General features: G+C 30.1%; 2 protein-coding genes across 3 annotated transcripts; one reads left to right on the forward strand and one right to left on the reverse strand.

Moving 5' to 3' along the window:
• Positions 1–1,551: 1,551 nt before the first annotated feature.
• On the forward strand, positions 1,552–2,072 carry LOC117170731. Its single transcript, XM_033357763.1, has 2 exons — positions 1,552–1,577; positions 1,664–2,072. Exons 1-2 carry the CDS (start codon positions 1,552–1,554, stop codon positions 2,070–2,072), a joined length of 435 nt encoding a protein of 144 aa, XP_033213654.1.
• A 7,269-nt stretch (positions 2,073–9,341) lies between these two features.
• On the reverse strand, positions 9,342–10,409 carry LOC117172051. 2 transcript variants are annotated; one of them, XM_033359787.1, is made up of 2 exons: positions 10,324–10,409; positions 9,342–9,950 (listed from the first exon to the last, which is right to left on the reverse strand). In XM_033359787.1, the coding sequence occupies exon 2, from the start codon at positions 9,919–9,921 to the stop codon at positions 9,421–9,423; it is 501 nt and encodes a 166-aa protein (XP_033215678.1). In that variant the 5' UTR covers positions 9,922–9,950; positions 10,324–10,409; the 3' UTR covers positions 9,342–9,420. The 2 variants fall into 2 exon arrangements, with proteins under 2 accessions (XP_033215678.1, XP_033215677.1); XM_033359786.1 differs by lacking the exon at positions 10,324–10,409 and adding an exon at positions 10,240–10,272.
• Positions 10,410–11,681: the final 1,272 nt, after the last annotated feature.

The raw sequence follows: 11,681 nt of genomic DNA on the forward strand, positions 1-11,681 counted from the left end.
GAAAATATATATGAAAAGTAATTCATCATCTTCAGCTATTAATTTAAATAGAATACGTCACGCGATTTTTAAAAATTGGTTAAAACGTAACTTTTGTTTTTTCATCTTTTGAATAACGTATAAATAAAAACACATAATTATAGATTGATATCCCAATAAATTAAATTGTTATAATCTTCCTTGTTTTATTTTAAAGTTTTATTGCATTGATAGTTTGCAAAATGATTATTTGGGCAATGATAATTTGGGCAAATATGGTTTTGGCAAGGATGGTTTGAGTAAATATAGTTTGGATAATTATAGTGTAGGCAATGTTAGTTTGGGTAATGATAGTTTGGACAATGATAGTCTGGCATTGATAGTTTGGACAAGTATCGTTTGAGTAATGATATCTTAAGAAAAAATGCCCAGTGGGCACAAAATTTGGCGACATCTTTACGACATATTTGCGACAACTTCACGACATCCTATGTCTATGTCGTTTTGGTGTCTTTGCGATATCGTAAAGATATCGTCAGATCATACGACTTATTTACGATATCGTAAAGACACATGAACGACATGGACATAGGATGTCGTAAAGTTGTCGTAAAGATGTCGTAACGATGTCGTAAATATATCGCCAAATTTTGTGCCCACTGGGTAGTTTGGGAAATGATAGTTTGGGCATTCATAGTTTGGCAAGTTTAGTTTGGACAAGAAAAAGAAACTAAAAAGATAAAATATAAGAAAAATAGATGAAAATAAATTTTCAATTAAAAAAAAAGGATCTTGAAACTAAAAAATTACTTTGAACAAATTATTTGGCAACAAAACATTTTGAGTAAAAAATTTAAATTCAACAAAAAAAACACGAATTTTCTAACAATCTGTTGAATTTTATTTAAAATAAAAAAAGACTAACTTTCTACCAAAAATATGAATTTTCAACTAAGGAAGATTTTTCATAAAAAAAATATTTCAAACAAATTCTTGAATTTTCTATCAAAATAATAAAATTTTCAGATCCAAAAATATAAATTTTCAGCAAAAAAAGTTCATTTTAAACCACATACACTAATTTTCTACTAAATGCTTTAATTTCCGAGCAAAAAAAAAAAGAGTTTTCTGCAATCAAGTTATATTGTTAACACAAAAATATGAATTTTCAACAAAAAAGTTCATTGCCAAACAAACAGTTTCTTTTCAGAAGTATTCTTTTTTATGCAATTTGGAAAATATCACCGATCCTGTAGTTTCAGTACTATAGTTAAATTATACATTTTATATAAAGAACAATATGCTTTCAATATAGTAAATCTATGTAATTTTTACTTACCAACCTTAGTAGGAAACGTATTTAATTTTGACTCACCTGAAACAGAAAGAAATTTCGAAATTTTACATTAGTTTAAATAAATTATAAAAATTTAGCAGAAGCTTTTGATATAGTGGATAAAATAAGATTCTGGGGTGTTCTGAAAAAGTCTGAAGTCTGAATCACCCTTAAAAGGGGTAGAAAAAACAATAACAATAAAATTGCAATATAAACATTGTGTCCTTGTTTGGGCAATGGTGGTTTGGGAAAAGGTGGTTTGGCGAATGATAGTTTGTGTAACGATTGTTTGGACAAGGATGGTTTAGGCAAAGATGGTTAAGGTAATGATAGTTTAGGTATTGACAGTTTGGTCATTGATATTGTGGGCAATGATGGCTTGGACGATGCTGGTTTGGCCAATGATAGCTTGGGCAAAGATGGGTTGGACAAGGATGGTTTAAACAAGTATGGTTTGTACAAGGAAGATTTGAACAAGGATGGTTTGGACAAGTATGGTTTGGGCGAGTATGGTTTTGGTAATTATAGTTTCGATAATGATAGTTTGAACGATGATAGCTTGGGCATTAATATTTTGGGCATTGATAGTTTGGAAAAATATAATTTGGGAAATGATACTTTGGGCATTGATAGTTGGGACAAGTATGGTTTGGACAAGGATGGTTTGAGTAAAGATATTTTGGGTAAAGATAGTTTGGTTAATGATAGCTTGGGCAATAATGGTTTAGGCATTGATATCTTGGGCATTGATAGTTAGGTTAATGATAGTTTGGGCAACTAGGGTTTGTGCATGGATCGTTTGTATTATGATAGTTTGGGTAATGATAGTTTCGGCAATGATATTTTGGACAATGATAGTTCGGCATTGATCGCTTGGGCAAGTTCGGTTTAGAGAAGGATGTTTAAAGTAACGATAGATTGGGTATTGATAGTTGAGGCAGTGATGGTTTTGGCAATTTTGGTTTGATAAGGATGGTTTGGATAATAATAGTTCAGGTAATGATAGTGTTTGAATTGGAAGTTTGGACAATGATGGTTTGGGCAAGGATATTTTTGAATTGATAGTTTGGTTAAGTATCGTTTGGGAATGATAGTTTGGGTAATGATAGCTTGGGCAATATTGGTTTGGGCATTGATAATTTAGGCATTGATAGTTAGGTTAATGATAGTTTGGGCATCGATAGTTTAAGCCACTAGGGTTTGGGCATGGATCGTTTGTATAATGATAGTTTGGACAATGATAGTTTTTGCATTGGTAGTTTAGACTATGATGGTTTAGGCAATGATAGTGTAGGCATTGATAGTTTGGGCAAGTATCGTTTGGGTAATGATAGTTTGGTAATGATAGCTTGGGAAATAATGATTTGGGCATTCATATTTAGGGAATTGATAGTTAGGGCAACTAAGGTTTGGGCAGGGGTCGTTTGGGTAATGACAGTTTCGGCACTGATAGTTTGGACAATGATAATTTGGGCATTGATAGTTTAGGCCGGTTCGGCTTAGGCAAAGATGTTTTGGGTAATGATAGTTTGGGCAATGATTGTTTGAGAAATGCTGGTTTAGGCAAGAAGGATTTGAGCAAGTATGATATCGTAAAGGATGGTTTGGGTATAGATGTTTTGGGATTTTATAGTTTGGGCAAAGATGGTGAGGGCAAGGATGTTTTGGACAAGGATGTTTTGGACAAGGATGTTTTCGACAAGGATATTTTGGACAAGGATATTTTGGACAAGGATGTTTTGGACAGGAATGTTTTGGACAAGGATATTTGGGACAAGGATGTTTTGGACAAGGATGTTTTGGACAAGGATGTTTTGGACAATGATGTTTTGAGCATTAATGGTTTGGGCATTTTGCGTGAACGGGAATTATTTTTACCTCACAAAATAATGTTTAGGTTTTGACATCAAATTGCTTCTTCATTCTTACCTACCTAAATTGCAAAATATCATCAGTTTTCCATTTCCAAACTTAAGCTTTAATTATAAATTTCAATGAGACTGTCTAGATTTCTATTGGCAATATACGGTTTTAAGAGGAAGATTAGAACTTGGGAGAAAATCTGCCGTTAAATCTTGGATTTTCATTATAAACTTGGAACGACCTATGATTCCGTCTACTGCTGATTATGGTGGTAAGTTCTCATTGAGCAGCATGTGTTCGAAACGAGGAAAAGTTTTCGTCACAACTGTTGCAATTCGGCAAGGCCAGCTAAGAATTTATTCTCGACCAACGACCACGTCCTAATCTTCCGAATAGGTTTACCATCTATTTGTGTTTTATAGTATATAAATCTACGTATATAGGACCCGGTTTAGTGGATGGGATTGCTACCAGTTGGCGTAAATCGCCTCAGAGATCGAGAACTGAGGTTAATTGCAACTAACTTTGTAGTTTCTAGTCTGCTACCTAGGAGTGTCTAATTGGTCGAGTTTGTGATAAAGAGGAGGTTCTCCAGGTGTCAGATTAATTATAAACCGCCTCCGAAATGTTCGCTTCTCTAAATATCCATTCACAAATTGAAAATTTATTTCAATTTGTAACAAAAATGATGAAAGTAAAAAAAATAATAATTCTTTACTGAAAAAAAACAAATTTATGACCAAATACAAGAATTATGAACCAAAAAATTGAATGTTCAAGAACGAAAGCATTTAAAAAATTTTTTTTAAAACAGTTCAACTTTAAAACCTAGTTGTTGAATTTTTAACCAAAAAGACAAATAAAAAAAAACAAGTTACCGAAAAAACCGAGTTTTTTTATGATATTCAAGAATTCTCAAACAAAAAGTTGAATGCTCAACTGAAAAAGGTGAATTTTTAAACGAAAATATTAATTTACTACCAAAAAAGACGAAGTTTCAATTAAATTCGAGAATTGGCAAACAAAAAGTTGAATTTCTAAACAAAAAGATTAATTTACTGACAAAAAGATGAATTTTCAATACAATTCAAGGATTTGCAAACCAATAGTGGAATTTTGAACAAAAAAGAGACATTTTTTAACAAAAACATTTTTTGTGGATTTTTGAACAAAAAAGATGAATTTTTAAACAAAAATATTAATTTACTACCAAAAAAGACGAATTTGTTATCTAATTCAAGAGTTCTCGATCAAAAAAATTTAATTTAACCTAAAAATTATGACTTTTTAAACAAAAAAAATAATTTATTGCGAAATAGACGATTTTTAAATCAAATTCAACAATTTTTTATTAAAATGTTGAATTTTCAACTAAAGACATAAATTTCTAAATTCTGCAAAAAAGTATTTATTTGTATTGAAGAAATATCACTAAAGAAACTATTCCTTTGAGTTGAGGCAAAACGTTTATTGCCTCTAGACAATATTTTTTCAACTGAAATAAATAAACCCTTGCTTCAAAGAAAAAAAGGAATTCTTTAGATCCGGCCATTATATTTTTTCAGTGTGTATATCGACTTCTTAAGACGAAATTTCCAACAATGGGTTCCCAGTGGGCACAAAATGTGGCGACGTCATTACGACATCGTTACGATATCTTTATGGCATCTTCACGACATCCTATGTCCATGTCGTTTCGGTGTCTTTGCGATATCGTAAAGACATCGTCAGATCATACGATTTATTTACGATATCGTAAGACACTTTAACGGCATGGACATCGGATGTCGTAAAGTTGTCGTAAATACATCGTAACGATGTCGCAAATACACTTTAACGACATGGACATCGGATGTCGTAAAGTTGTCAAAAAGATGTTGCAACGATGTCGTAAAGACGTCGCCAAAATTTGTGCCTACTGGGTTGGGTATGTGTCTTAATCCATTGACAATAAGAATTTCCTTTTCCGGGTCTTTATATGCCTCCTTTTATTTCCATTTATGTGCTATTTTCAGCCACATTATTATTCCTCTTTCGCTTTGATAGAAGGAAATAAAAATAGAAATAATTTTATCGAGAGGGTTCGAGGAAGTTCAAGTGAAAGAAAAAAGAAAAGAGAGAAAATGTACTATAAGGGTCTTTTCATGAAGGGTTGCTTTTGTGATATAAATTGAACCAATTAAGTTCTCCTTACGTCTTAATACATTTATCGATCTACTTTGTTGTTGGGAGTAAAAAAAAAGTCTCAAGTATAATCCCGCTCGTTGAATTAAATCGAGAATTTTTTTAATTAACTTGCTTCCGTTGCAAATTTCATTGTTTTATTGAACATTTATCGTTTTAGTAGAATATTTTGGTTTAAAAATTCATATTTTTTAGTTGAAAATACAACCTTTTGATTGAGAATTCTTGAATTTGTGTAAAAGTTCGCTTTTTTTGTAGAAAATTAATTTTTTTGTTTAATAATTCCTGTTTTTAGTGGAAACGTCAAATTTTCGGTTAAGAACTTCTGAATTAATTCAACAATTAGATTTTAAAGTTAAACTACTTTCTTGAAATTAACAAAATTAATTTTTTCTTTTTTTTTAAAGTTAATCTTTTTGTTTTAAAATTCATCTTTTTTTAGTCGAGAATTCACTTTTTTAGTTGAGAATTCTTTAGTTTTGTTAAAAATTCGGTTTCTTCGTTAATTTTTTGTAATTAGTATTTTTGGTTTAAAATTCAACAAATAGGTTTTAAAGTTAAACTACTTTCATTAAAAAAAATTCTTCTGTTTCTAAAAATGAAACTTTTTGTTTGAGAATTCTTCTTTTTTAGTTAAGAATTCAAAGTTTTACTTTAGAATTCTTAAATTTTGTCAAAAATTTTTTTGTTTTTTTTTCCGTAGAAAATTATTCTTATTATTTAAAATTTCATCATTTTGGTTAAAAATTGAACACCTAGATTGTAAAGTTCAACTACTGTTTTTATATTAAAAAAGTAATTTCTTCTTCAAAATTAAACTTTGTGGTATAAAAATTCAACTTTTTGATTGAAAATTCGTTTTTTCCAGTAAAGAATTTTTTTTTGGTTTAAAATTTCATCATTTTGTTTAAAAATTGAACACTTAGATTTTAAAGTTCAACTACTTTCTTGAATTTAAAAAATTAACTTTCTCTTTTTTTTAAAGTTCATCTTTTTTTTTAAATTAATCTTTTTTTAGTCGAGAATTCATTTCTTTAGTTTGAGAATTCTTTAGTTTTGCTTAAAATTCGGTTTAATCGTTCATTCTTTTTAATTTGTATTTTTGGTTTAAAATTCAAAAAATAGGTTTTAAAGTTGAACTACTTTCATAAAAATAGAAAATAAAATTTTCTTTTGTTTCTAGAAATGAAACTTTTTGGTTAAAAATTTGTCTTTTTTAGTTGAGAATTTAACGTTTTAGTTTATAATTTTTGAATTTGGTTAAAAAGCGTTTTTTTCAGTAGAGGATTTGTTTGTTGTTGTTTAAAATTGATTATTTTGGTTAAAAATTGAGCAACTAGAATTTAAAGTTCAACTACTTTCAAAAAAATTAAAAAATAAATTTTGCTTTGCATCTTAAAAGTTCAACGTTTTGGTTGAGAATTGTTGAATTTTATTGAAAATCCGTCTTTTTGGTAGCAAATTAATATTTTTCTTTAACGATTGATATTTTTGTTTAAAAATTCAACTTTTGGGTTGAGAATTGTTGAATTTTGTTAGCGATCACAAATTTTATTTAAAAATTCATCTCTTTGGTTGAAAATTCCTTTTTTTAGAAAAATCACTTTGGTAACTGAAAATTTATCATATCTATTTTTGGTCGAAAATGGTTCTTTTTAAAGAAAAAATTCAACTTTTTGTTAAAATTGAACTATGTTGTTGAAAATTTTCTCTTTATGAAATTAATCTAGTTTAGTTGAAAATTCCACTTTTAGGTTGAGAGTTCTTGTATTTTGTTTGAAATTCATCTTTTTGGGTATAAAATTATAACTTTTTTGTTAAAATTTTATATTTTTGATTTAATATTTCCACTGTTTTATTGATATTTCGTCTTTTTGGTAGTACATTTTTTTGGTAGTATATTTCCCAGTGGGCACAATATTTGGCGACGCCTTTACGACATCGTTACGACATCTTTACGACAACTTTACGACATCCTATGTCCATGTCGTTGCAGTGTCTTTACGATGTCGTAAAGACATCGTCAGATCATACGACACATTTACGATATCGCAAAGACGACTTAACGACATGGACCTAGGGTGTCGTAAAGTTGTCGTAAGCGTGTCGTAAAAACGTCGCCAAATTTTGTGCCCACTGGATTTGATTTGAAAATTCATCTTTATTAGTTGAGAAGTCAACTTTTTGTTTGCGAATTCTTGAATTTCTTTAAAAACTCGGTCTTTATGATAAATTTTGTTTTTTTTTCCGTCTTTTTGGTTAAAAATTCAACAGCTAGGTTTTAAAGTTGAAATACTTTCGTAAAAATTAAAAAAAAGTTTCTTTCTTTCTTAAAAATTCAACTTTTTGTTTAAAACTTAAATTTAAAAAAATCAAACGCTGTTGTTAAAAATATAACAACTTGGTTTTAAAATTGAAAATTTTTCTTAAACATTTTAACAAAAAATTGTTATTTCTTTCTTAAAAATTGAACTTTTTGTTTGAAAAATGATCTTTTTTAGTGGCAATTCCAACTATTTTGTTAAGGAATTAATTTGAAAAAATTACAGGCTGTTGTCAAAAATTTAACATCTAGGTTTTAAAGTTGAAATACTTCCTTAAAAAATAAAAAAAAGTTTACTTTCTTTCTTAAAAATTGCACTATTTGATTAGGAATTGTATTTTTTTTTCGATTAAAAGTTTTAAAAAATATAACAGCAACTTTTTAAAATGGAACTACTTTCTTTAAAATTAAAACAAAAATTTGTTCTTTCTTTCTTAAAAATTTAAGTTTTTGGCTGAGAATTCCTGAAGTTTATTGAAAATACATCATTATAGTAGTAAATTGATATATTTGTTTTTAAATTCAAATTTCTTAGTTCATGAATTTTTAGTTGAAAATTATTGAATTTAGTTAAAAATGTCTTTGTTTTGGTAGAAAATTAATCTTTTTCTGTCACAATGAGAATTATTGAATTTTGTCGAAATTTTTTTTTTTTAGGTAGAAAACTAATCTTTTTGCTTAAAAATTCATATTTTCTTATGAAAATGGTCTAAAACTAGGTTTTAAAAATTAAAATACATTCTTAAAAATTAAAAAAAAAATTTTATCTTAAAAAATTAACTTTTTGTTGAGAATTCCTGAATTTGATTGAAAATTCGTCTTCTTTGGTAGTAATTTCATCTTTTGTTTATGAATTCATATCTTTTAGTAGTAAATTAAACTTTTTGATTGAGAATTCTTTGGGTTTTGTTCAAAATTCCTTTCTTTTAGTAAAAAATTAAACTTTTTGCTTACAAATTCATCTTTTTGGTTGAGAATTCTTCAGTTTTGTCAGAACTTATTTTTCTTTCTAGTAGAGAATTTTTGTTCTGGTCTACAATTAATCATTTTGATAAAAAATTGAACAAAGTTAAACCACTATCTTAAAAATAAAAAAATTTTCCTTTCTCTCTTAAAAATTTAACTTTTTGATAGAGAATTCTTCAATTTTGTTAAAAATACCTTGCTTTTAGTAAAAAATTATTCTACTTGTTTACAAATTCATCTTTGTGGTAAAAATTTAACTAGGTTTTAAAGTGTAATAATTTCTTGAAAATAAATTTTTCCTTTTTTAAAAGTCAACTTTTTGGTTAAGAATTGTTGAATTTTGTTAAAAATTAATTTTTTTGTTTAAAAATTCATACATTTTAAAAAATTTTTTCACAACTAGGTTTTAAAATTAAACTACTTCCTTATAAAATATGTTCTTTAAAAATTAAACTTTTTGTTGAGAATTCTTGAATTTAGTTAAACATTCCATTTTCAGTAAAAAATATATTTTTTTCTTTAAAAATTCATATTGTTGTTTGAAAATGTTACAACTAGATTTTAAAAACATATCTAGGGCCTTTATATTCGAGTTTGATAGTGATATAATGCAAATAACCAAAAGTCCAATCATAGGTTAGATATGTTTTTATTTTCATCATAATTTATGTGTGTTTTAAATTATACAGGATTTCAATACAATTTTTTGTTTGAACAGAAATAAGACCAACGATGTAGCACTTTAAATAACAGCGGATGATCTTGTTCTCTAATGGTAAGATGATCCAGATGGATAATTAAATTGTCTAGCTTGGAGCTTGGCTCGTTCTTCTTGAAACCTTTTACGCTTTTGAGCTTGTTTCTCTTTGGCCTTTTCAGCTTGCTCAGCCATTCGAATTTCTTCAGCCGTTAGCGGAACCGTTTGTTGAGCCGCTGGATTAGCCGTAGGATCATAGTGATCTGCGGGAAGATTAAGGTCGATCAGATGAGATTGGGCAGCTGGCGGATGCACTCCTTGAGCTCGCAATGCAGCCATTTCAGCTTTAAACCGAATAGACCTTCCAGAATTGTTCGCTTTAGCCTTTTGAGCCTTTTTAGCAGCTCGAAGATCTTCACCTGTGAACTGTAGATTCTGGTTCTGATCTTCGGAAAGATTGAGGTCGATCTGATTTACAACACGAGGAAATTGGAAACCCTTTTTAGGTACAAGTGGATGATATTCTGGTAGTAGCTTGCTGCGCATTTTCTCCTCGTGTGGGATCGGTGGCATGTCATCCTTTTCGGATTGAGAGCTTAAGACTGTAAAAGACATAAAATGCATAAGTTTAGAAGCATCAAATTAGTATTACCGTCAATTTTGTTTATTCATATGTTTATCTGTTTTGAAAATATGTACACGGTGGCCGCAGATCAGGAAGAACACGGAAATTAGGGAAAAGTTAGTCGATAATAATCAGTGCTGCCAAACAGTCACATTAAGCCACTTTCAACTTAAAGCACTTTATAAAATCGAAAGTTCACGTTAGAAACTTTTCAAAATCAAAAGATAACTATAGTCCAATTTTAGGGCATTTTAAAAGGATTTTACATGATTTAAAAGATTGTTATACGCAGCTCGGATTGAACGAGATTCTTCCATTGATGGACTAAAAAAGACACTCTTGCAGACAACCTTTATTCACTCAGTAGGCGACTATCTTTATATTCTATCCACTAAATATTAGACCTTAGGTTAAGAGAGACAGAACGAGACGCGACGTCAGCCATGACGTTAACAAGGCGACAGGGTGAGTAGAGGCGAGGAATGCGAGTAGAGCTCCAGCGAAACTCGACGCGCGCATCCCCCTCCACGGATTTCTTACCCTCTCCGCGTGACTCCCGCGCAACGTCCACGCGAGGTCTGCTATATAAACGCGCGCACTGGCCCAGAACGCATGATTCAACAAAACATGGTCCCGCCAATTCGATGCTCAAATACTTTCGACTTGGAGTGACTGGAGTGAACCGACGCCCCCCACCATACTCACTGCATTAGCGCGAATGAAAGGGGAAAAGATGTCAGAAAGGTCGGGTGCCCTAAGGTGCCGAATCTGATTGGTTGACTTTTTTTTACTTGCGCCTGGCAGGAACATGCTTTGTTGGATCATGCCCAGAACGTCAATTATTTTGGAGCTAGATACTAGCACTCTTACAAAATCCTGCAGCTGGTTACCAGCCCTACGTTTGGACTGCAAGCCCTCTCTTTCCTCCGCTAAAGGGGCAGCTGGAATTTCAGTCCATCTGTTTACGCTGAGGCAGATGGCATTTCAGCCCTCTCAGCTTTTTCTAATTCAAAAGTCAAAATCTAAAACAACCGCTGAGCTATTAAATAATTCCACCTTTCTCACCATCTTTTCTTCAGATCACTCTTCCTTCACCCATATCTTTCCTCTCGCTCTCTTTTCAAATATTCTCCACTTCACACTTCGTTTAGCTATCTCTTTTTATCTTATGTAATAGACACATAATTCTCTCCTTCCTTCTTCACCAGTATCTTCCTTCTCACTCACTCACTTGAGGAGAATTTTCAACATCTCTTAGAAGCTTCAAGTGATTCCAAAAAGATTTAATTGAATTTTAAATATTTTTCGGTATTTTAAAAGATTCCAATGCATTTTGAATATTTTTCAATAATGATGAATTCAAGAAGCTGCAAAAATTTTGGGATATATAGATCAGTTCAACCAAATTTTACAAATAAGGTTGCAAATCAAATTATGGAACTTCAACGGGAACATTTGAACTTTTAACCAAGAGATGAATTTTTCAAGAAAATACATAAATTTTCAACGAAAATATGAATCTTCAATAAAGAAGACAAAGGGAATAGTTACATTTTTGGTAAAAAAATTAATTTTGAACTAAACTGATGAATGCTCGGTTGGTATAGTTGAATTTAAAATAAAAAAGATGAGTTTTTAAACTAATAAAAAAATGAATCTTCGACTGAAATAGTTAAATTTTCAATTAAAAAAAATTAATTTTTATTAA

Source organism: Belonocnema kinseyi, chromosome 4 (assembly GCF_010883055.1).
Source record: "Belonocnema kinseyi isolate 2016_QV_RU_SX_M_011 chromosome 4, B_treatae_v1, whole genome shotgun sequence".
NCBI classification, from domain to species: Eukaryota; Metazoa; Arthropoda; class Insecta; order Hymenoptera; family Cynipidae; genus Belonocnema; species Belonocnema kinseyi.